This window comes from Amia ocellicauda, chromosome 8, assembly GCF_036373705.1.
Source record: "Amia ocellicauda isolate fAmiCal2 chromosome 8, fAmiCal2.hap1, whole genome shotgun sequence".
In the NCBI taxonomy this organism is placed as follows: Eukaryota; Metazoa; Chordata; class Actinopteri; order Amiiformes; family Amiidae; genus Amia; species Amia ocellicauda.
The window spans coordinates 22,783,027-22,809,222 of NC_089857.1; the positions used below are offsets into that span (position 1 = coordinate 22,783,027).

The 26,196-nt window shown below is 45.4% G+C and overlaps 1 protein-coding gene across 6 annotated transcripts in view; it reads right to left on the reverse strand.

The window, feature by feature from the left end:
• The window catches only part of ubap2a (ubiquitin associated protein 2a), a 31,804-nt gene extending 7,363 nt beyond the window's left edge, over positions 1-24,441 (reverse strand). For 4 of the 6 annotated variants that reach the window (XM_066710713.1, XM_066710710.1, XM_066710712.1 and 1 more), the window contains exons 1-15: positions 24,375-24,441; positions 12,681-12,814; positions 12,356-12,433; positions 11,812-11,922; positions 11,045-11,195; positions 10,550-10,627; positions 6,949-7,012; positions 6,489-6,592; positions 5,688-5,740; positions 5,375-5,445; positions 4,647-4,839; positions 4,124-4,361; positions 3,403-3,695; positions 3,138-3,310; positions 1,988-2,213 (exon numbers count right to left, since the gene is read on the reverse strand). In XM_066710713.1, the coding sequence (XP_066566810.1) occupies positions 1,988-2,213; positions 3,138-3,310; positions 3,403-3,695; positions 4,124-4,361; positions 4,647-4,839; positions 5,375-5,445; positions 5,688-5,740; positions 6,489-6,592; positions 6,949-7,012; positions 10,550-10,627; positions 11,045-11,195; positions 11,812-11,922; positions 12,356-12,433; positions 12,681-12,773 (1,926 nt within the window). In that variant the 5' untranslated portion in view covers positions 12,774-12,814; positions 24,375-24,441. The remainder of the gene's footprint in view (positions 1-1,987; positions 2,214-3,137; positions 3,311-3,402; positions 3,696-4,123; positions 4,362-4,646; positions 4,840-5,374; positions 5,446-5,687; positions 5,741-6,488; positions 6,593-6,948; positions 7,013-10,549; positions 10,628-11,044; positions 11,196-11,811; positions 11,923-12,355; positions 12,434-12,680; positions 12,815-24,374) is intronic. The other 2 variants (XM_066710711.1, XM_066710714.1) reach the window with 2 other exon arrangements.
• Between the last annotated feature and the right edge of the window lie 1,755 nt (positions 24,442-26,196).

A 26,196-nucleotide genomic window follows, 5' to 3' on the forward strand; every position in this document is an offset into this window, starting at 1 on the left:
GAGTTAAAAATGAGAGAAATCACCACCAAACAACGGTCTGTCGATTAGAGAGACACATTAGTAAAAATATGGTCTCACCAGGTCAACTAACTGGCAAATGGCAGCAATGAGAGACAACTGAGCTCACTTTACGTGAAAGGAAAGACATGTTACAGCAATATTATGATGGAGCATTAATGCGACGATATAGATTGGATAGAAATTGAATATTGTTTGTTAATGAACTGGTCATTAACTGGTCCTTAACTGGGCAGTTTCTTCCGCCACTGGCAGAAATGCGGTGTTATGCCCAATTCAGTGCCCCCTATGAATCATGTGTCCCTGGTTGGTTTGCACATGATTAATAATTTATGAATACATTAATTCTTAGCACAGAATATGTGCTGATGAGTGCAACTTTACCTACATGTGTATATACAGATTGATAATCACAATGTACATGGAATACTTATGTCCTAAAAGTGTAACTAATTTAAAACACATGAAGAAACACAATTTACATTGTTGTTGCTGCTGTATTTCAACAATTGCACAAACACAAAATCACTGCCGTGCAGAAGCACTACACTCACTGTTTGCAGCAGAGCACTGATGACAGTGATGTGCTTTGCGCAGCGGGTGAGGGGGTGATCACACGCCAGCAGAGTGCTGACAGTTTATTATTGTTATTATGTATTTCTTAGCAGACGCTCTTATCCAGGGCGACTTTCAAAACAAGAGCATTGTTGCGGTGTCTGGCGACAGGGACAATGCAACAATGATTTAGGACCATCATCACAGACTTCATCAATAAGCACAATTTCCCATCAAACCATTAACATCACCTGAGATCATCCGACAGTTTATTGATCTGTCCACGACTGCTCTGCAAATACCCCCAAAACAGCCCCATCCATAATCATAGGCTGGCCTATAGTCATTGTTTTTTAAACAAGAATAAAACAAAATATGCCACAAAATGAATGAAAATGTATCCACTCATACAAAGTATATTCATAATAAACTGTGTGTTCGGTGACAAATGCATGTTAACTAAATTTTTTTTTTTTTTTTTTTTATTCAATACAGTAAAAGTGTCTGAAATAGCGAATCGGTATAAATCCCTTAATGCATAAACCTCAGTGTTTCCACCTATGGACATTTTCCTATGAACAAGGGAAGGACAAATATTGTTCAATTAAATGTTTTATACAGGCTGTATTTTAGGATTGTGATTATGAATGTGAAATTAATCTAGCATTTGAATTCCATGTAACATCTTAACGTCCTCGTAATGAAGGAACGAGGGGGAAACATGTATTATTTTGTGTCTGCATATAAACAAAAGGCTGAGCCATCTTTGCATATTCGTATAGCTATATTTTCATTTCTGCTCGTCTACATGTGACGTTTTTTTTTCTTCTTTTTTACAATGCATTTGTGCTGTGTGTAGACGCTGAATGAGTTTAATTTTGATGGCTAAACAGGGTTCTAGAGACGGTAGTCAAGCTTGCAAATTAAGGGCGTAGTCCGCCTCGGTGCTGATTATTATTGCCGTGCGTTTCTCCACTTCTACTCCGTGCTTGGGAACGTCCACATCCAGTGACATCAGCGTTCGGATCCCAAACCGGTAGAAATGCAGGCCAGTTCGCTTAAAGTTCAGCTGGTCCCCAGGCCAAGCACCAGCTCCGGCACCATGTCGGTGGAAAAGCGCTATATGACTCAGCAGGACACTGCTTAGGGGGATACCTGCAAAGGCTCAGGCTAGGCCTCGATGTCAGAGTAGCCGTGCTGTGCCTTATCCAGCTAATCCCGTACCTAGTCAGTTTTACATACTATTACATTCGCTCTGTGTGGATCATAATGACTTTCCAGGCTGCTCAGCTGAGTACTCCACAAATAGCCACTCCAGTGAAGGCTTTTTAAAGCAATTGACTGCTGCATCGTGTTGCTGTAATAAACTGAACTGTGCGAAAGGATGCTGACTGCTTCCTGCTCACAGACTCACCGTGACTGGTGCTGGTGAAGGCTCCTTGGCTGGGGAGGGGGCCATGGGGCTGGGGAAGGTGATGCGGCTGTGCTGGGGGGGGCTCTGCTCGAAAGAGGCTGCACCCGAGGTGGTGGGTGGCGGCGCGGCGCTGGTGGGGGGCATGCTGGAGGAGGTGACGGCGGCTGTAGTGTAGGTCGATTCCACAGAGGCCAGGGGCATCGCCATGGAGCTGCTCAGAGCCTCACTGTGAGGGTAAACTGTCTGTTACTATTACACATTTACTGAGCTCTGTGGTGCTCCATAAACCAGACCAGTATGTCAAATTAAATCTAAGCAACAAAAACCATCATCGTGATGGAGGGTTATCAGTCTTTTTGCCCAGTTCCTATTACAGATGTAGTCTTGCTGCAACAGAGAAGGAAACCCACACTGCATCCAGGGATGTGACGAAGCTGACAGAGATCCATATCCCTTGAATGCGGATGCAGTTTATTTAGTTGTTTGTTGATCGATCATTTTTAGAAATCAGAATAGGTGGCAAGTCTGTACAGTTCTAGCAAATAGGATTTACTAATTACACCAGGATACCGATGATAACATGACATGAAATAAGTAGTATGCACCTGTAGGCTATATGGCTGTGTGGAAATACAATTTGATATTCGATAGGTTTCAAAAATAAATAAATAATGATACAAATCAGACCACAAAACAGAATATACGCAAGTGCCAAATCAACTTTAGTCAAAACGACTTTGGACTGAACTGACCTGTTCTCAAGTTAATAAACATGGCTCATGTGCTTAGAGTAAAATGTGGAACGTCCTGACTGAATGAGCTTCATATGTGTGTAGGTTGAAATGGGTATTTTGCTACAAATTCATCAAAAGATTTGAGTTTAATATTCAAAGTCAACAAAAGCGGATTCAAACTTCGTCACAACCCTAACTGTAGCAATAAGGTTTCTGAATCCCCTCGAAAGTGAGCAAGCCTAGTTTTGTACATAATGTAGAAAAGAAAATGAAAAAGGAATCTGTATAAAAAATGAGGACCAATAAAACTAGGATATAAAATAAAATAAAAAACTGAGTGCTTTTTAGTCCCCAGAGGTGTGCAAGTGCAGCACGGGGAAGTGGGAGTGTTTGTTTGGACGTGGCGGGGGTGTCACCTCATGGGTTTGGAGTAGAGGCTGTTCTGCGTCTGTGGCGCCAGCTCAGTGCTGCTGTCCGATGACCCGAACTCCTGCAGGGCGGGTTCTGACCCGAACTCCAGCGCTCCGAACTGCACGTTGAGCCCGGTGATGTCCGCTGAGCCGGGCATCTCCACTGCTGAGGAGGGAATCTGCCACAGAGGGGCGAGAGACGGGGATCAGCATGCCATTGTGTCATCTGGTTCATCTTGGCCGTCTTTGTACTGGTTCTCACGTGGCTTACCTTAGAAGTGGGAGGTATCCGGCGTTTCTGCGGTTTGATCTGTTTGTGCTGTGAGGTGGCGTTGCTGCCCTGGGGGTCCATGGCACCCAGTGGCAGCGGCAGCAGTTTGCTGGAGTCAGGGGGCGAGGGGTCACGTGGTTTGGGCTGGGAGGGGGCGTAGGAGTCCAGGCCGGGGGGAGGGGGTGGCAGCACGGGCGGGCTGGGCTGGCGGGCGAGGGGCAGGGGCGGCTGGCTGTGCTGTCTCTGGCTCAGTTGGCTCAGCACCAGGGAGGGCTCGGGCTGCGACTTGAAATCTGGTGGAGAAGAACCGAGGCAAAGCACTGAAAACAGACGGTCCAATCGAGTGAGGGAGTCGGTCAACACATCTGTTCAGTATGCGGATAGGCATGTGTGGGTATCTGACACAGAAGTGGTGTATAGGAGAAAATGTGGTGTGTGTGTGTGTGTTTAAGTGTGCGGCACATTCTGGTAGGAAGACATTTGCTGATAAAGCACAGCCTGTGAAGCCTGCAGGCTGGGGATGGGCATGGCAGCGTGGGTCTGACCACAGGACAGGAACTCTAAAGCTGTGGCTCCTGGGGGAGATTCAGACAGTGAGGTTCTCAACATACTTGTTTCAGGTATGTGCTTGTAGGCATCATCATCTCCTCTAGGGCGGCAGCGTGGAGACAGCGCTGCACTGTGTGTGTGTGTGTGTGTGTGAGATCTGTGTTGTACTCACTGAACTGGGAGAGAGCTGTAGTAGTCTGGGAACCCATGGGCTTGATGTCCCAAGATGATGTGGTGACGCCAGAGCCACCAGGAGCCCCAGACGATCCACTGCTGCCCCCTCCTCCAGCCTGCAGTGGGGGGAGCTGCCCCAGACCAGGGCCCTTCAGCTGCTCCAGGATCTGCGCTCCTGCCGAGGAACCCAGCTTAGAGCCCCCCAGCTCACCGAAACCTGAGCCTAGGACAGAGGACTGCGGAGAGCGGGAGAGACAGAGAGAGGGACGAGTACAAAGTGAGATGTTGAGAGAGAGGGAGGGGAAAGTGAGAGATTAGGAGGAGAGAAAGACAGCTGTTTCGGCTTATCTGTGAGGATCTGAGTTTGTCAGGCAGTGTCTATTTACACATCTCTATGAACCTGTTAGGTCTGCATGCAAACAGTGGGTGTTAGTCTGTGAGGATCTGTCCATTTGTTTGTGTCTATTCATCTGTCTGTGCGTGTATTCCTGTGTGCATGCGTGCCTGCAGTCACGTCTCACCAGGCCATGGTGCGGGTAGCTGTTGGCGGTGGTGGTGCTGGTGGTCCCGGGGGGCAGGGTGACGGTGGAGTGGTGCGAGTTGGTGAACACCAGACTCTGGCCCAGGCTCTGCGGGGACGACGGCTCCAGACAGCCGAGCTCCCCCCCCACACTGCTGGGTGCCGGCTTCTGAAGCAGCGCCACCAGGTCGATGCTGGAAGACAACAACATATCACAGCCCAGGCTCGAGCTCCAGCAGGGCCACATGCCTTGCAATAGTCCTTAGACCAGGATTGTGTTGCAGAGCTCCATTTCAACCATAAAATCACCTTTATAAAGACTTGGAAATGCTTAGACCTGATCACACAGGCTGGTTAATTGGTAAATTAAACAATATAGAGAAATCAATGGAATAAATGTCTGTATTCCCTTCAGCCTTCTAGGACCAAATTTGTCCTTAATTGAAGAGAAAAAAATATATGAATACTCACTATATCAATCAATAATATTTTATCAGACTATAACTCTGACCTGTAACAGTGTGTGGACCACGACGAAGATGCACACAACCCAGTCTTAAGCCTAGTGTTGTGGCTGAACTAAAAAACAGGTAATGAAAACAAATCCCAGCATCGGAAATGCTTTCACCGCGCGTTTTGTTCTAAAGCGAATTTCCGCACTTCCTTACGCAAAAAGGAAGCTTTTGGAAGTAGTTGCGAGGAGTGGGGAGGGCAGTGGCCAGTCCTTACCTCTGCCCAGGAGTGATGTGGTTCTCTGTGGCAGGGACAGAGGAAGCCGTGAAGACTTTGGTCTCAGACAGCTGCAGCAGACAAACACAAAATGTCATCGCCAGACCACAGAATCCTGCTCCAAGAAGATGCATGACACACAAATCCTAACAGGAGAAGCTCCACAAAAAGTATTGTATACAAGTTCAGAAAGGAGAGACCACACCTGTGTAGAAAGCTTAAAAACTACTAGCTCTAAAGGAGTCAGCTGTATCTTGATGTCCCACAGCTTGTTTTCATTTTATTTTTTCCCCACTCCTGGTTAATAACTCACGTCTTCATTCCAGTCATCTGCAGTCCAGTCGTCCATAGAGTTTCTCCATGCTCCTGGGGAGGGCAGCAACACAGAGAAAGATAAGGAGAGAAGAGAGGGGAGAGACTGTGACAGCAGTCAGAAGAAGCACTAAGATGGGACAGAACATGTGAGAAATACAGGCAGGCATGCAGAATGATGCACATTGAATATTCCTTAAATGACCAAATGCCTTCACGGTTTGAAATAGAAGCATTTGACTCATCCTGCCATTTCTCCACAGAAACATGGCCATCACATGTTCCAGAACCACATCACAAATAAACCGACAACAATGAACAGAGAAACCAAAAGATGTGTATGATGAAATCACTGGTTTAAAAAATAAACTACAATCTTGTCTATTGCTATATTGTTTGCAGGCCTGAAATCTCCAGTCAAGTAGTTAATTTCTGAAGAGAAAAGCAAACATCTCAAAGCATAACTCTGAAGAGCATTTCAGTGCTTGTGATGGATGACATGTGGGAGTCTACTACATCTTATTGGAACCTTTATATCAATGACTTCAGACAAAATAAAAAATAAATTAAAAAAAGTGAGGAAATGATAGCTGGAGATGATATGTGGAGATGTACACCTGTCCAGCCTTCAGTGCCTAAAAGACCAGACCTGGACACAGCTGTTAGTGAAACCGATTCAGGAAAGAGCCCCACTAATATAGCCAACAGCCACATCCCACATCCCACGACCCACTCTCTCCAAGAGAGAGACCACGCCAACCCCATCCTAAACGGCCCCACCAGTCAGTCCACAGGATCTGACCTGTCCCATCATCGGCATCATTACCGCCAGACTCCCATGCATCTGTCCTGGAGCCACCAGCACCTGATCCCGAGGATTCGGTGTAGTCTGCCGGGTTAAAAGTCCTGCAGAGTAAGATGCACAGAGTAAGACCGAGGTGGAAAGGGAGCGAGAGCTAGAGATCGAGAGAGAGAAAGTCTGACAGACTGACGTAAAAAGTGACAGGCAGAAAGAGACAAACAATTTGAGAAAGCATAAACAGTGAAGAACTATCCTTAAAGAACAAATCAATCTAAACTCTTAGCTCTGATGCCCCTACACTCTCAATTAATTTCTCAGATAGGCGCAGTCTCCATCTACCAACAGGTGATCACTGCCTGTGTATTACTGCATTCCTCAATGCACTATGATACATTCTTCACGTTACAGCAAGTGAACAAGAGCAAAAAGATTGAAGAGAGACAGAAACTGCAGGACTCACCCCATTCCCTGCGCTGAAAACCTGCTGGCTCCTGCAGCCCTGCCTCGTCCACGGCCCCCAGACCCTGACAGCAACAACAACACCAGCGTGAGTCTATGTCCGACCTCTCTGGCTGTGCTACCTCTGTCAAGTGTCTGTTCCTCCCCCTCTCAGCACCAGGGGGAGCCCCTCTGTAGTTCTCACAGCACTAATGCTGCATTGTAACAAAAGGCTTGGCAGATGCATGACCTATGCCTTCAATTAGGTCTATTTTTACCCACACCCCCATGTGTATCCTACAGAAAACACTGGCTCTCAGTTGCTGTCAGTTCCACCCTGGGTTCACAGTCCCTTTTTCCGTGCCATTTGCAGTAGTTTTAAATGATGTATAGCAGCACGTGACAGTGGCATTATGGGAAAACACGAGCAGTCTGATTTAAGACCTGATCTTAGACTACACAAGACTGAGAATGAGTACAGGTGTGGTCAGTTCAAACGAACAACCTCAAAGCTCACTCACTGTGCAATGGGAGCAGGATGCTTGTGGCAGGATGCAGGGATGGCTCATGTTGGCACATAGAGCACCAACCGGGACAATGCCCACATACAATGTCCTGTATTGAACCCTCAACCAATTCCATCAAGGATAAATCGGCAACAATGGTCAAGCGTATGCGACTCCAGGGTAATTTCTGACACAAACAGCAGATGGCACAGTGTTAGTGGACCTCTGCTGCTGACTGGAGGCTCAGCAAGGGCAGCACAGCCAGGGTGGTTTCCAGTTACAACCAGCATGTCGTGTTTAGTGTCAGATCTTGCTTTTTATCTTTTAACCCTCAGGTCTTATCCGAACCCCAAATTCAGGGCTTTCTGCATTCTCTCATCTTAAGCTCAAATCCTTCCGCCCACCCCCACCACTAATCCCACATTTTATTAAGCCTGGAATAATCAAAAGCCACACTTGCATCCCCACATCAGAGTAGTTTCTCCTGGTGAACCACAGAATCTACAGCCACGCTTGGCTGAACCCTGGTGGAGGTAAACCAGAGGCCTCCTCCCATTCGCTCCCATTCCCCTTCCCCCTCCACTACATGGTGTTCCGGAACTACAGCCACCCCCACCCCCACACAGCTGTGAGCCTCTACAACCTCCAGCAGGAAGTGCACACAGAGGAAAAGCGAAAGGGGCCTATAATTTGTAAATCTGAAGAAGGGAACGTAGGCTGCTTAGCTCAAATCAAAGCTGGAGATTAAGCTGCTGTGCAATTATTTTCACAGGATTCACATTAGAAAGTTATCAATTCACAACCGCACACTGTCATTGGGCATTCTCTGCTTTTGCTGAGAATTAAATACCCCCTTGTGTGTACACAACACAAAATGAGCAGATGTGCATAAACTGAAGGCAGAGGAAAATAAACTACCACCAAATGTATTGGGACAACAGACCCATACCACTAGACAGCTAGTCAGAATGTATGGAACAAGGTTAAGGCTCACCCATGGCCTTACAAATGGCTTCAATCCTTCGGATGGTTCAGTATTGTGCCCTTTCCTGCCACTGCAGAGAGAGAGAAGTCAGTCTCTCAAGCCAGATTTGTTGATCCAGTTAATCCCAGAAGTGTTCTAGGGGATTAAGGTCAGGGCTTTATGCCACTGTGTTACACTGACACTCCAAGCTATGTGGCAGAGGGCATGGTGGTAGATGTACAGGTCTTCACCATAAAATCCCATTCATATGGACATCTTACAATATGCACAGGGAGGAGGAAGGATGGAAAGCAACAAACGCTGCAAAAGTGGTTTAGTTGCTTAACACTGATGTTTGGGAAGGCAGAAGTCAGGTGCAAGACTTGTACTCGTCATGCCAATAAAGCACTTTGTACCTGAATTGACTGCAGTTGCCCTCTGCCTGTAATTTTATTCCATAAAATAACCATGTTGGAGAGAGGTAGATAATGTTAAACATTCCCAAACTAGGCTGACTAACCTGAAAGACAATCCCTTTGGAGAATGTGCCAGTTTTTTTTTTTTTTTTTACAAAGCCATTTCCTCATTGGCACTGCTGCAATATGGAGGCATTCTGTCATTTGTTTCCCTCCAGTTTAAATGAGCCATGCACAGAGACTATAAAATAGATGAAAAATGTTTGACAGCATGTACAAACAGGATGCACCCAGATACTCCATCTTATAACATCCTATTGGGGAAACTGGCAGAACTTGCATGTTCAAGGGAAAATGCAATATGGGCGCCTCCTGGACTGATATGTGTAGACTGTGTACCAGTCTCTCTGCTGCTCAAGTAAGAGACGCATCAGGGATCTATCAGCCAAGATGGCCTTATTTACACTTCCATCTGTTTGAAGTCTGCAGATGGTCTTTCTGAAGGCTGATATTTATACTGCTAGCATGAAGCGATTGCTGGAGCACCCTGTCAACATCAGCATGTCTCAGTCGAGTCTGCAGCAGTGGCAGCAGTCAGAGAAATGTGACTGGGTCCTAGGCATTGCACTATGTGAAGAACACCAGATCGGGGCCTCAGTCAACAGTGCTGAGGGAGGGAGCCAACAAGCATGGCCCTGGCCAAACCGGCTGGGCACTGAATCAGGGCTGTGCTGTCTTTACTCCAAACAATCCCCTCGGAGAGCAGCCTTGACTTAGAAAATAAAGAGCTCAAGTTACCTTCCCTTCCTCGTTTGTGAGCGCATACACTCGCAGACTTGCAAACATACCTTCACTTACACACACAGGGACACCACAAACACACCACCAGCACGCAGGAGATGGCGTACACGCATGTGTACACACGTTTCCTTGGCCTGCCTGAGGGACAGCCTTCCTTGCCGCATCCCCTCCACCGCAGCCCGGGAGCAACTGCCTAACGCGGTGCATTCCTCACATTCTGAGAGGGCTCCTGGTAATTGGTTTGTGCCACAAATAGAACATTCCTCAAACACCACTGCCCCCTGCACCCCACCCGATCCCCTCCCCCCACACTGATCACTACGGCCACATTGTGAGGGCCCAGCCCAGGGGCTGGCAGAGGCAGCTGTGCCAATCCCAGGGAGATGGGGGGTGGGGTAGCTCAGGCCCCAACGTGTCACTCAGTGGACACCAGGCTGAGCTGTCCAGCACAGGGGTCGCTAACAGGTGCTTGTGCAGCTTTGCAAAACGGCAAAGTAGAAGTAAACAGCATGTGCATTTCCCTGGGGGTTTCCCCTGCTGCTCCATGCCTGACTCGTGTCACACTCGTCTCCTGCACAGGCCGTGAGCGGCTCTGCTGTTTGCGGCTCATGTTGAGGACTTTCACCTGCCGTGCACATGTCACTGTACATCTACACCTAGTGTACAGAAATGTCTTCACTGACACCGACTCTATACATATGCATACAACCGTAGAACAGACAGTGCCTGGAACATCACCTCCAAACTTCTGTGAGTGTGAATTTATTATAAATAAAGGAATACACACACACACACACTTGGTCTTGAGACTTCAAAGTGTAAGACATTGAAACCAGAGGACCCAGTGCCATCAAGCCATCATTAGCCCTCCTAGACATCGGGAACAAATGGAAAGATACGTTATAGGAGGACAAATACCGACAGGGCAGCACTCACCTCTGCCTCTTCCCCTCCGGCCTCGGTCCAAGGCTCGCTCCCCTGGGCCCAGGTCCACCCCGTTCTCCTCAGACCGGACTGAAAAACACAGACAGCGTCACAGTCAGTACTGCGCTGTGAGATGATTAATCAGGGGGAGAAAACACAACCACTATGCACAGGAGCTCCAGGAGTTACCAGCTATCAGGTGTTCTGCAATTTCACACACGTACAGTCTATATTCTCCATCAGTGTACACAAAGCTCTCACACTCTCTGTATATACACCATTCTCTCCTACCACACACTGCAGACACTATTCGGTACAAACTAAGACACCCATTCTTTCATAGCACACCAACACACACTCTTGTACACAGATCTATTTCCCAACACTCACACACTGAACATTAGATAGACGCTATTCTCTCCCAGCACACAAACACTCTATATAAACAGCGCTGTCCCACACCGTCCCCTCCCTTGCTTCTCCTGGCACCCTCGGCAAGACACCCACACTCTATGCTGCGGCTGGCCCCTCGGCCCCTCCTGCTGGCCCCCCCACGGCCCCGGCTGGGCTCCCGCTCGCCGCGCTTCTCTCTGTTCTCCTTGTTCTCTGATCCCTCTTTGCCCAGACTGCGCTTCTTTCCCACCGTCTCCCAGGAGGTCTGAGACACACAGACAGGAAGAGAGAGGGGGGGGGTAATCTAATGTTAACTCCAGTTGGCCAACACAAAACCCCACATTTGCTAATCTGACATTGCACTGAACATGCTTAAAGGACAAATCATGAAACATAGGATGAAAAGGCAACAGATCTGGGACTGGGCCTGTCTCCAGACTTCCAGGTGTCATGCAAGACTGTTCAGACCCATATGCCCACAGAGTTCCAGGTACTTGGATCAAGGACCCTGCTCCCTGCTCTTCTGGAGCACTGTGTGAAACAGTTCATGAGATGTGGAACAGAAATACGTAGTAGAGATGTAACAGCTGATAAAGTAGCAACATGTGAAGAGTGCTCTAGGGCTCAGGGCACTTCAGTGACTGGAGGGACTCTGTGACTTCAGCTCCACAGAAAACCTTCCTCTCTACCTGGGGAAATCAGCAGCTTTATCGATCAGAGCACCTAATGGCATTAGATTTTTATTTTTTTTTAACACCGCTACAATACAGGCAGATGACAGTTTCTGTGCACGCTGGGGATGCTATGTAACGAGTACACGCGTGTCAGTGTAATGGTGCAAGTGTCACTTCTCCACTGCAGCTGTGCACCCCCCGTCTCACCGTATCTGAGCTGCCCTCCAGCAGGATGTTGATCGCCCTGTTGACGTCCTCATTGCAGTCGTGTAGCGCCACAATGCATTCGTCCTGGTTCTTTCCAGTCACCTCCATGAGCTGCAGAGATACCAACACCACCCATCAGCTGATACGCTCAGTTTTTTTTTCTTTTCTTAATACACTTAAAAGTTATTTCAGTATCATTGCCCGCTCTCCCACAACACTTGGTATCTTCCAGGTGTGCAGGTGTGTTCTGTGAATAGGAATCTACAAAATAACCTAATGTTATTCATCTTTTCAAAATGTTATGGAAAAAAAACATTCCATTCAAATTGCATCACAAACTGAGTGAGAGCAGACTGTCCTTAACACCTGCTGGACCAAGCTTCCCCTGCCCGCCTGTCGGTTGTTTATTAAGTGTGCCACACTCATGTCAGGCAGCAAAATAGGGTAGCAGGGAGGAAGTATAGGACTAATTTTTCCATCAGATTTTGCTTTTTTTCCCTGCTCTTATTTCACAGGAAGTCACAGTAAGGCTAGAGACCATCACCTGTTTCACTTTGTCCTCAAAGTCTGCATCATTCTTGTCATAAATCATCTGAGCAAGTCGGATCTGTTCGGCTGTAGCCTGCAGAGGAAAATAGAAAAAGAAACGCACAAAGTCAATTTCACACACCCAGGATAGCTGTGAGAATCCGCAGCACGAACCCTCTATACCACACTCAGACACTTACTGAATTAATTTAATCTTAGTTTATTTTCATGTGCCCTTCACTGGTGCACTTTTTAGAGTAACTGCTGTTGGACAATGGACAATGTCTGCATGTCTGTCCACTCGCCCATAGCCGTTTCACAGGTTGTGTCTGTGCACTAACCTGTACTTGTTTCTGGGGCTGTGTCTGTGTGGTTGCAGGCGGCGCTTTGTCCCGATTCCCCCGGGCCCTCTCGCTGCCTATCGAAGTCATCATATACAGTATATACAAAACAATGTATGTACAAAATAGAAAATCTGTAAAGGGACAAAACAAGAGAAGGAGCATGGTTAGCAAATTTAACCAAGCATATATTTTGCATTTATTGGAGCCATCTCAAAGTGCTACCAATGTCCTGTCATCAGTCCCGATGTCACAATAGGGCACGACAGGAAGAATGGAGTAGACAAGTTACGAGCTATCTGGTAAGGACAACCAACTACTGGCAAAGGTAAATTCTTCACAGCTTATTGAATCATAAATGCAACTGTAAAATGAGAAGATTCCCTTTTGTCTCATAGACAGGGCTGGAAAAATTACAAGTTCCAGAGCCTCCAAGGGACCAATGTCATAAATGGAGGAAAACAATCTTTTTCACATTCAGAGTGCCTCGGTCTGCAAGCCCCTAGACTTTCATAAAAACAGAAATCTTTTCTTCAATTCATTTCAATTGTCTCACCGAACGGTGCTTACTACAAAACATTCACACACACAGAGCAAGGGAGACCAGACCAAAGCAGACCAAAACAAACAGGCAAAGCATGCTCCTGCGTATGTCTGCCGTAATGGTAACAGGCAGAAAGATGTCCCCTCCCTCCCTCTCTCTTAACAACAGACAACACACACCATGGCTATCTCAGAGTGAGGGCTCCTTCACTGTATGTCCCATCTTTCTACTGTGCTAATATATAGCGTACCCCTGTGCTCCACGCCCCATGCAGTGTGGGAGAGATGGAGCATGGTCCTCTGGTAATCTCAAGAGATTTCCTCGGGCACTTACGAAGTCATTGCACGGCACAGCAGAGTCGCTGTCTGCGCTCAGACCCCCGCAGCCCACCCATCCCAGGCACGACCATGATCGGCAGGCTCCCCCTCGCCCCTAGGCCAACAGGGAGCAGCACCCACCGAGGCCACACAACCCCACCAGACCTGCAAGCTCTGTCATCTCTGGAAATGAAACCGACTTCATTCCAACATCTACCCCACTCCTGCCGCTCTCCACCACTACCTTTCTGGGCTATTCAATTTATACACAGAAGGCATGATGTGCTCACAGCTATTTTTTACTCAGAAGAGAGAGAGGGGAAAATAAATACATGTGCACATTAAGGACAAATATGTTTGATCCTGTCTGTTTCCACATTTACTGATGAAGTAAATGTCCGAACAGCTCAGGGCCCGTGTACTGTGAACAGGGGAGAGAGAGAAAGATAGGGGGGTTTACACGAGCAGGCTCCTCTATCACAGGCAGCTGCTGGAAACTTACAGCATGGAGCACACAGGCAGCACTGTGAGCAGGCAACTCCTCCTACCTCCTCACACCCCCACCTCCTCCTCCTCCTCCTCCCCCACAGAGAACCGCACACTGCTGCACTGAAACCAGGCCTGCACAGAGCCAGGGGGAAATCAGCCTGATTCCCTTCAACACAGTTTCTCTCGGGTCTTCAGAAGGAATACAACCAGAACATACACGGACTAATGTAAACTGAGCTGTAAAAATATACATTTTAAATAAGCAATAAAAAGCATTTTATAAATGATAAAATATGTAAGTGGGATTGCCTGACTGATTGGTTTTTGCATCCAAAGAGTCATTTATTAAACAGGCATACTGCACAGATTAATGAAACCGATTAGAATCTGCACAATCACAGGGCTCCAGGACCAGGGCTGGGGACCAACAATGCAGGATAAAGAATTAATGCCTCATATGCACATGAAGGAGTATAAGGGCCTACATGCATTTTATTTAGCTTGTAATTATTCTGAAAGAGCATACACAAGATATGCCCATAAACAATGGAGGAAAGTGTCAGTAGGCACAGCTATTCACCCCAGTGCAAGCAATTCAAACCACACATAGGACTCAACTTTTATCCACTTGGAAATAAGTCAGAAGTATTGACACTGACATTCTGTGGGTTACACAAATATATATATATATATATATATATACACACACACATCAAAGGGATGTTTGTGTAATTATATGATTTTTTTGTATAACTTTGAAACCAGTAGATTAAGAGCCCAATCTAAAAATGAGAAAAGCCAGTGCCCACACAGGAAAAACTGCAATAGCGGTATCTGATTGGTATACAACAAGAACATCTTCTAAACTTAGAGACCAAAGGGTTCAGCTACATTGAGGAGCAGTAATGAAGCCCTGGACACTAAAGAAAATAAGTTTTCAAAGCAATTTCTTGTAAGTTTACTAAATAATTTGGCAGTAGTCTGTGTCTTTGTTTGTGTATAAATCTTGTTTTATTCAGAGTCTCATTTTAATTTGAAATGTTTACAAAAACAAATGCTCGAGATGGAACAGATACCAAACACCCAGCTGTTGCCACAACAATTTAGAGAACCACATTGTTTAGGAAAGTGTCAAAATTGATATACAGGCTGTTCATAAAGCGACTAAGTGGGGTGAAAATAAGGTCAAACGGAAAACAATTAGATTGATATAAATGAGGGTGAGATAATCAAAACAATGTTTAATTCCACTTGGGAAACCTCAATGTGGGGATAAGACACAGAACTAAGTTAAAAGGAGACCCTCACCAAACACTGGACCACAGTCAACTCAGGGAAAGTAATCAAATACAGGTATCACCCAGTAACATTTACTAGTTATTGCATCACTCCAGCTACTGAACTTATTCCAGGAACTTGAGCAATTAATTGGGGAAAGCTGATACCACCTACCGTTTTAGTAAGCTTACACATGTGTTATTGGACACATTATGTTGTTTCTTCAGTGTAATGTGTCTATTTGTCATGCTAGGCAGCTGTGCAAGGCAATCAAATTAGTGTCATTCCATGCCGAAGTAGTCAACGGGGGAATCATTTTTGAGAATTAATCACTTCCCCGGCACTGTCCCTCTGGCATGGCTTTGTGAAGGCTTTCTACAGCTGGGCAGCCATCAGCATGTCACATAACTATCAAGGCAAAGACGCCACCAAGATTGGCAGAGAACGAACACTGATACAAAGAAGTGACCTGACAGGAGCCCGCAGGACACGAAATGAGCCACCACTTTATTTGTAACGGTCAGTGCTGAATAACAGTCGTTCGCAATCATGCTGTTGGGCAGTGATTATGCAGGGCCATACCCCAGACTCCTGACATTGCTCAACAGGCTTCACGTTGCACAAGAGCAGCCAGTCTTGCAGGCACACTCTGCATGTCCTGAAGCCCGGCAGTGTAAGGATATCACCTGCTATCTATTGGCTTAATATAGGTCTCTGATGAGAAATCCACCGTATCGTCTTACAATCCACAACACCCCGGGAGTGTCACAGGTCTACTCATGCATATATATTTATATATATATACACATATATATATATATACACATACACACACCACATATATACAGTAAACATGTACCCAGAGATACAGACAGGCACTTAACCACACACAGGGCTGTCCCTGGTGCAGGCAACATTTTATCGAGCACTGGTATACCCTGCTATCCCCTCTGCCAGCGCTGTAATTTATAGCCTCTTTCCGCTGCTCTGCGAGATCCGCATCGGGAATCAATGAGGCCAAGAGGAGAGCAGACCACCAACAAGCAGCACTGAGGCTCCCAGCTTCCAGCCCGGCCTCTGGAGCACAAAGCCCAACTCCCTTCAGCGGACACTGGGAGAGGGTGGCAAGTATTCAATCAGTACAGCAAGTACGAGCACACTACATATACCACGTGGTCCACCAGGAGCATCTGTAGAGCCTCGAGTGGAGGGCAGTCTGGGGCAGGACCCCCCCAGAGCTGTCAAACAGCACACCCCCGCATTGTCCACCCCATCCAGGGCACGTTCACAAGCCCCTTACTGATCCCAAAGCAGAGGACAAGCACACGCTGCTCCTCCACAAGCTTTAATAATTAACATTGTTTTCTAGGTCCATTTGGTAACCAACTGTAAGTAGGTGATAAATCATTTGTTCCCATCCAAAAGCACGTGGCCCATCCTCGAAAGTCCGATCTGAACATTGCAACAACGTTCTGGTGGGAAATGTTGGGAGTCCTTCAAGACACAGCAAGAGGAGTTCTGGGTTCAGCTCAGTAAAGCACCGAGCAGCCAAATAAGCAGGCTGGATCGGTAACCTTTTCCTATGTGCTTATGTCGTTATATAAGCTTGCCTTAGAGTACACTGGCAGGGTTTCCCAGCCATGCCAAGACCTCCCTGTCAATCAGACTTCCACTCTGGCTGCCATGTGGTGACTAATGTTACCCTTCACTGTATAACAGACTTCTCATGGTTACATAAATAGAGCAAATAGGTGACAGGCACGCATTCCCCCTCCCCTTTCTCTGACAGAGATCGACAAAAAGACAGACAAAGAGAAAGTGTGTCCCTGGCCCTGGGCACAGGGCTTCACTAGAAAGGGGGACTCAGGGGTGTGAACTACCATTCAAAGCTGGTAGATTTCCTAAACAAACAGCACATTAAAACAGCAGGCACACCATTAAGAATAGCATAGTGTTTAATGTGTTACAGGGAATTCAATTAAATTAAGACTTATGAATAATGCACTTCCTTTACCCCCTAAGGATTTTTTTTTTTTTACTAAATACTGTAATGATTTAGTTTTAAACTGGTACATTTAATACACTCTGAGAATGTCTAATGAGTACCTTTTAAAATGTGACTTGCAATACATACAAGAGGGTTGCCATTATTAAAGACTACTGTTTAAATACGAATAAGCACACAAATAAAACATAAGGAGAGAGCACCACTTCACTCCTCAAATGCCAACAAGGATCTACACACACTTTAACTACGATCATTTTTTAAGAGGTTAACCAAATGCTAAGACTACTCTTATGGATTCTGTACTTAATCACACTGACAGCCAACTGCCAGTGCATGTGAATCTTCCTTACATCGCAGGCAACACCATGAACTGACTGTCACAGCCCCTTCCCATCCCACAGACTGAGGGCTTTACAGACAACAGCCCTCACCTTCTCCATGCTTGGCTGAAGTGTCTGGAGCGATGAATCCCTCTGCTTATTAACATGGGCCTTTTTTACCAAACTGCTTTCTGAACAGAGCATTACACTTCTAAGACATCTGAATTCAATTACTTGTTTTCCAAAAGGCTGCGACAATAATGATATAGTCTATAATGCCGGTGCACAGTGACTGTTATCCCTTCTCTTCAATTACACTTATCGTTCTCAATTAGGCTCAAGAGCTTTTGAGAGAAATACCTAACGATAAGAATATGAAAACCTAAAATAATTGTTTTATGGTTCTCAAATACATAATTAGGCATGAAAGCAAGAAAAACTGTTTATATAACCCCCTCCCCCTCCTCCCCCAAAGCTGCTGATCTTTCAGAAAATCATATTTTGATCCAGAATTGCAGCCTCTCCTGTTTAAAAACAATGGTTCCTAATTGCACTCAGCATACACACAGAAAACTACAGGTGCACAAAACACTGATCATAAAAGTGATTGCACTGAAAGGATAAAGAACATGCAAAACCATTGGCAAATAATGATATGCCAAAAAAACATATATTTTCAGTTGCTGTATACCTTCAAGGACATATACATAGAAATAAACCTAAACAGACTTTTTTTTAAATCCCAAACATTTACTCTTGCAATGCTTGCTTGCGATGGACTGATTAAACACACTGTGGAATTCAAGGTCTCTGGCTTTGTGATGAAAACCACCATGTCACCCAGACCCTCACAATGAGGACAGCAGTAATAGTACCAGCGTCTGCCCATCACCCACACGACACTAGCCCGAACAGGCGATTCCCCAGAAACAAATGCCTGAACAACACAGCGACTCCAAGTGGAATGCTCTGCCCAGCACCCTGAGGTTTGCATATTTGTAAATCATTCAAGGCTGCAATTTAGACAAGGAAACGTGACACAGCATTTTAAAACAAAACAAAGGAACTGTGTTGTTGTTGTTTTTTTTCTTCCGTGTGGAGCAGGTTGGTAATAGTAGGACCTTCCAAGACTATTCAAAAGCAATGACAAAGTTGATGATACCCAGTACTGTTAATGTGCTCCTCAGCCCAGGTCCTTACACTAAGTTCACAAGTCTTTACAACACACTGTTAGCCTGTTCAGGAAGGGACTCTCTCTGCTTCCAAAATCATTTTATTTCCCTTGAAAAATAATTTTAATTTTCTCCAATATGTTTTCTCCATCTCCTTGTCAGTCCATAAGCTGAAATTGAAGTATACTTATACAATAGTGTATCAAAAGTGTCTCTCTCTCTCTCTCTCTCTCTCTCATAAAGAGTCAGAAACAGTGCAAAGTGTCAACAAAAATCTGGACACTAACACCCAGCACACACATGCCTGCCCACTGCAGCACAGTACGCTGTACAACTACAGCATCAGAGCACGGGGGAATCTCACTGGTTATGTCTTCCTGCCTTCCTCCTCCAACCCCCCTCGAGATCGATTGCCTCACTCACTCTCGGTCTCTATAGCAAGAAGGAAGGTTCCTTTCCACCCCACGGCCATTCACAAACAGAGAGATGAGGAAGATAAATAGAGGACAACAAGGAAGGGAGGGAAGGATGAAAGATAGGATGGTGAAATCAATGCAGCTCTGCCCCCCGCCCCACACACTGCTATTCTCTTCCTCCTGAAGTGTTGCTTTCCCAGACACACTCTCCACTTCCCTGTCTCCCACCCCTGCCACCACCCTCTTAAAAAAGTTCTGGTGATCTCATACTAAAGGGGTGACATCAGCCTCAGAAGAAGACAGGAAGCAGTGGAGTAGAAGGAGGGAGTAGAAGAAAGAGCTAGGAGCGATCCACAGAGCACCTCTGGGCTTTGTATTATTCTCTCATACCTCTCTGTCTCTTGCCGCTGAAGGATAGACACGGGAGCGCTCAGAGAAGGGAGATCTTTGATGAAACACTTTCTTGTGCTCTCTCTCTCTTGCTCTCCAGGCTGCAAGTGTACAAATACATTCCCCGAGCTCCCCCTCCAACCCGCGAGGGTGAGAAAAACTAAAAAGCCACACACCAGCAGAGACTGTGAGAGAGGAAGAGACAGACATAGGGGAGAGATGAAAAACAAACAAGAGGAGAGTGTGACAGAACAAGAGAGGAAATATGAAAGTGATGGAGAGAGCGAGAGATGGGGGAGAACATGGCTGGTGGTGGGGGGGACGGAATAAGTGTACAGCTAAATCACGATAATTTATAAAATTATACAACACAGCTAGAGTACTAGAGCGTGTTAATCAACAACCCTTAACTTTAGGTTTAAGGGCAGGGTTAGGCTCAACTCTCTAATGCTTAGACATTCGTGGAGTGGCAATTTATTTGAATCCAGTCTCTGAACACCACCAATTTCACTGCACTCTTTACTAGTACCATCCCATCCCACACCCATCCTAGTAAAGCCAATTTATACTGCCACCAAAAGAGCAGTTCACTGAAGCCAGGCTAGAAGCTTGGGCAAGTTGAGTTAGTTACTGTTTTTACCATTTAAACAAAAATTATAAACAAAATTATATAATCTCAGGACAACACATCTAAGTCTATGAATGTCACTGTGACAGCAACTGTCTGAGAGAGTCATGAAGGTTGCACAGTGCTCTGGTAGGACTCCAATTTAAACACGATGTGTTTGTTCAACTATCATCTGCAAATTGCCAGATTCGGCACTAGACAGCATCTAGTGACTGGCAGCCAGGATAATCCCAGTGCTGGAAGGTATTGCGTTACGCAGTAAGCACCCACCCACACACACACACACAGGTTCAGGGATTTCACAATGTAGTCGGCAAGAGGAGATGAAAAGGACTAAAAAAGGCAGATGGTATCAGGGGCTGATTTGAGGACCGAACCTGAGAAGATCGGTCTTTGAACAGCGAGAACATGGTCTCTGATTCCCCAGGCCAGACTGTGACTGCTGATTCATGTTGATCCTCACTGCAAGGTCTCAATAAGGGCCTTGGATGAACTCCAGCAAACGATAGAGACGGGGGAGGCAGGGGGCAGGTTCTATGACGAGAAAGTGTTAAAATAAATACTCCTCTCAGCCAAAGCCATAACAGAAATCTATACAGTATTATACGTGTTCGTCTATGACTTGACGAAAAGAGCCAAAACTTTTGCATCATAGTACAAGTGCCATACAAACCCCACCACTCCCCGATCTGTAAAAGGCCTAATGAGTAAGCAGAGTATGTAAACGTGCTTATAACTGTGGTAAGAAAATACCCCAGTTGCTGAAAGAAAAATGATGAGGTGCAAGAACAAAGCACAGGAGATAAGGACCATCACAGAAAACTGAACTAAGTGGAGTTGAAACGAAATGGCAACTTTCGATTGAAACGAGAATGGGACACATGCACAATACACTACATGCAATCATCTCCAACCTTAAAGAATGAACAATTAACTTGTACAAAATAAGAGCTGAATCAAACAGGACACTATTGACAAAAATCACAATAATAGTAAGACTAGGGTGATGAGGAAAAAATTAACAGAAGATGCACATTTATGCTCGGTACAATTACAGATCATGCCAATACAAAATACCTTTAGAAAGAAAGAAAAAATACTGATGGAAGCTATAGTGGGGCTGTGAGTGTCAAGTATCCTTTAGTTATTTACCTTCTTTTCTCATTTTGGTTTGGGGAGTGAGCCATCATTTTCAAACCTCTAACTGCTCACTAGAAACTCCAAGAATATTTTTGTAATTACTTCCAAGCAGCCTGTTTCCCCTACTGCGTTTATCTTCCTAGAGTTTAAATTACATTCAGTTTAGGAGGAAAAGAGAGAGCTACATAGTTGCGTGTGGAGATGCATTATTTGGGGTTAAAGTTAGCAAGCACCGAATATAGATTTTTGCAAAGCCTAATCATCTGAAGACTCAGGCTAAACTGACAGCCCCGTAATATACAGAAGGCACTGTTACAGCCCTGCACTAGCCGGCAGGCAATGGACCTAGGTCTATGTGGTACTGACACTTGAACCTCAGCCCTTAGGAACAGCCCTGCAGGCGGGGATTGCTTTTCTCTCTGCCAAAGACCACAACCCAAAGAGCTCATGGCCAGTAGTCAGTTATATGAGTAGTCAGTTATACGAGTATCATCTATCTCTTTACAATAGTCAACATCTCTATTTGGTTATCAATCAGGTATCCATGCCTTTCTACTGAAGACTCTCTTTTGCAGTTTCTATGTACTTTTGTATTAACAGCAACAACAGAATAGCCTCTGGTAAGAATGAGAAAAAAGGTGGCCCCGGAGCAGCCTGTGAATCATACACCACTTTAAATGTGCGTCCCGAACACTCCCCACTATTTACTTCCTTCCTATTTATTAAATCTCTACCAGACAGAAGTACACTACATTTCTGGAAGTGAGAGACTGCCTTACACATAGTTCCTCTGGACTGGAGTCGCTATGGATCCCCCCCAAGACAGGACAAATTATAATAATTGACAGGCACATTATTGAGAAGATTGAGTTACTGATTACAGTAAGAGAATGCAACATGTAGGCTAATTCTCTGAACTACAAATGCCTACCTGGGGCTTCCAGGTCCTTGCATACCCATCAAGACAGAATACTCCACAAGCAATCAGCACAATTCAATTACACCAGATACATGTAATCGAGATCCAACCAAAGTAGGCTAACATGAAAGATTCCACAATTCAAACAATGAGCTTCTTTTCACCAAAGCTTACTACACCAGGTTCTCTCCATCCATTCCTCATGACTCCCATCACAAGGAGATTGCAGTATTTGCACTGATAAATGAACATCTTGCTCACAAACTGCTTAAGTATCAATAAAACATTTTTAATAATGTTTCTTGTTTTGGTTTTGTAAGCTACTGTTACAACAAAACAAGTCTACATAATATAGCTATTCTGAACAAGAAAAACAAAAATCTTCCTAATGCAATAAGGAGGATATTTCTGGATGAATTGCAATGCATCTGAAAGCAACCTGAGATAACAGTTACAGGGACGTATGGCCAAAGACTGATCATGCCTCTCAAAGTCTTTGTGTCCCTCTGTGAGAGGTACAGTGACAAGAGGACAAGAAGAGAAATTACACGGAGGAGAGAAAACCTTCCTGACGGACAAATAAGAGCAAACAGGCTTCTAGTGCCCATATCTAGTACAATCACACAGGAATACAGCAAACAACGATATAACCCAGGAAATAATCCCAGCCAGCTCCAAATATGCTTCCGTGCTGTCAACAAAATGCACACAAAATGAAAACACGCACTCAATCACATACATTTTATTGCATGAAGCACCAACAAATGCTGATGGCTGGAACACATTATTTCTCAAATTGTATTGCGCTTTGTGTGCAAAAAGAAACACTTAATTGTTGCGAATTGATCACAATACGTTTGTTTATGTTAAAGAAACAATCGCCGCAACAATCCTGCACTGAAATGCACTGTTCCCTTATACAGGAATCGTGTTATGATCAATGAAAGCAAGAACAATATGGTCCTGTGAAATATGTCGACGGGGGCTAAGAAACCGAAGACAGGAAAATCGTGGCTTGAGTTTCCCCCCTCGGAACCCCACGAACAACCCCATCTTGGTTTTGAATTACAGTAAACACTATTCTCCCTTTTTAGGGGAGAAGCACTTCTCAGTTCACCATACTGTATCTGTATTGTTTCAACAGCAACAACACACAGAAAATGGCCTCGGCGCACACAGACATGCTACACAACCGTAACACTAACTGCTCAGCTCGGATCTGCAGACGCCGTGTGAACAGGTACCGCGGAGATCTCCAAAACCAAGCCGCAGCCGGTACTGTGGGAGCCGCCAACTACTTAATAACCAAATATGATCAACTTTCACTGCCGACACAGAGGGAAAGTTACATCACAGCATTATAACCGCATTTCATATTGAAGACAAACTACCTCGACACACGGAGAGAGAGACAGAGGGCGAACACAAAGCGCAGTCGCCAGTAAGGTCCACTCCGGTTCACACCGAGAGTGCGTGAAGGAGCCACCCGGCAGCCCGCACATTCTACCCGGCCGGTACTCATCTTAGTCCGGGCTGTTTCTGCTGATGTAAAATGTTTACAGATTCCCAGTGACCACGCTTTGCTTTGCTTTGCTTTGCTATCGACCGAGATAAACGGCATCCCATTGATCCCAGCAATACAACCCGTTTTACCTCGATTAATAGAGGGGCTGTAGGCTGACACTAATAAGCCCCCTTTTGTTCTTTTTGTCCATTATTTCGCTGTCGCCGAACCAGACTCGCCCGGCACCCGTATTCTAGCCCCTTTGTCACGTTTATTTCATTATTTATTTACATCATTACATCACATACTAGTGCTAGGCACAGGGCAGCTTTGTTTAACTATATATTTATATATATAATATATAAAGAAAATGGCCACACTCTCGCTCTCTCTCCAATCCCCACACAGCCAGGAGCCAGTCCGTAGCAAATTACATCGGCGCCAGCCCCCGTACCCCACTGCCCAGCGCCCTAGCTAGTGTATCGAACTATATTTAAACAATATAACACAAAATGCCGCCTTTAAGTGATATTTCGGACGGGTTTGGTGCGTCTCCGGAGGCTGGTTACCTGCTAACGTGCTTCACTCAGCCAGCAGACACCGTCACGTGACCCGCGCTGCCGCCGCCGATCTAGACACTCGCGCGGCCTGCGTGCGCGGCCCCGAGGCAGAGGGCGTCGCCGGGCGCGCGCGCGCAGCGTCCTCTTCCCCTCGTAGGCAAGGGTCATGATATCATTAATTACGCACCATAATGGGACATTTTAAGAATGATCTATATCTAGCACATACACTTTTGAAGAATGGAGCTGCCATGTCTTAAATATCATGAAACATCAAACATCGACCACATCAAACCAGAGGAGCTTTTCCAGATCAGCAGGGACACACTCACCCGGGGACACAAATGGAAATTGGGCTTCAAGGCATTCAAGATGGAAAACAGGAGACACTTCTTTACACAGAGAGGCGTCACAATCTGGAACAAACTCCCCGGTGATGTGGTAGAAGCTGAAAGTTTGGGAACATTTAAAATCAGACTGGATAGGATCCTTGGATCACTCAGTTATTAATGGACATCAAACGAGCATGATGGGTTGAATGGCCTCCTCTCACTTGTAAACTTCCTTATGTTCTTTTGTATCTTTTTCCTTTCCAGATATTATTTTGTTTTTCAAATTCCTCATCTGCACTTTGTGGTATTATACCACCACAATAACACAATAAATGTTATTGGGCTAAGTGTATGACGGGGGGTCTGGTGTGCTTGTCTTCCAGTACTTAAATCTGTCATTCAGGCTGTCATGCTCATTTGACTGATTCCAGTGCCCATGATCCCCCACTCCCCCTTGTCCCCAGACCTGGCAAAACTACAAGAATTAATCAGGTGGACTACTGGGACATACACATTTGAAAATGTTGATAGCTATGTAAAGGATTTTGTGGTTAACAGATTGTAAACTGTGTGAAAGTGTTGAGGAATTTGGGGGCAGGTGGCGTAGTCTAATCATAACCTTGCCATCCTCGACCTTGCCAACATGCTTGTTCCTGCAGAGCTCATTGTCCCTTTGGTGGAAATCATCCAAAAACAATCAACACCGTACACTAGAAAGGGCCGCTCGATACCAAGAAACTGTTCAAAGCCATTCGCAAGCAGTAATGCAATTCTGATTGAGTATTAACCCATTGAAAACCTATAAGTCACATACAGATGCCTGATAAATGGGGGACATTTTTGTCAAACCATTTTGTTAATTGTTTTCTGATATATATGTCACACTGGGTTCTTAAGGGTTAAAATGTACAGTGAGAGTGTCTGAGATTAAAGACACAAATTAATAAATTATGAAACTATCAGAAATGATAGATGCAAGAGCACAGGTATATTGCGTCATCCTTACGTCCTCGAATCCGTTTTATTTGGGTTAATGTGGAATTTAAAAGAAAAAGCAGACACATAGTGAACAACTTATTTTCTCTATAAATAAATAACACATTTTCTAATAGATTAATGTTAAATCGTTGATAGAGTTTAAAGAAATGATATTTGACAGTGAACAAATATATTGTTTTAAGAATGCACCGACTAACGTCATTTGCCAGCGCGCGCGCGCGAGGCCGCTTGTGTGTGCACGCGCATGCCATCACTGCTCAATGAGCTCGTGCACCGCAAAGAGCTCGCGCGCTGACGGCCCAAAACATATATATATCAAATATATAAATTGACCACATCATTCGATATCTGAGCGAGTACATAAAAAAAAATATACAACTAAAATAAAAAAAGGTTGTGTGTAAATAGATCTCAAAAGCCCGACCATATTTGTGACGTCATGATTATGCGTCGTCTTTGTTTTTGCGTGGCGAGAGTCGCCGCTGGACTGGTGTGGCACA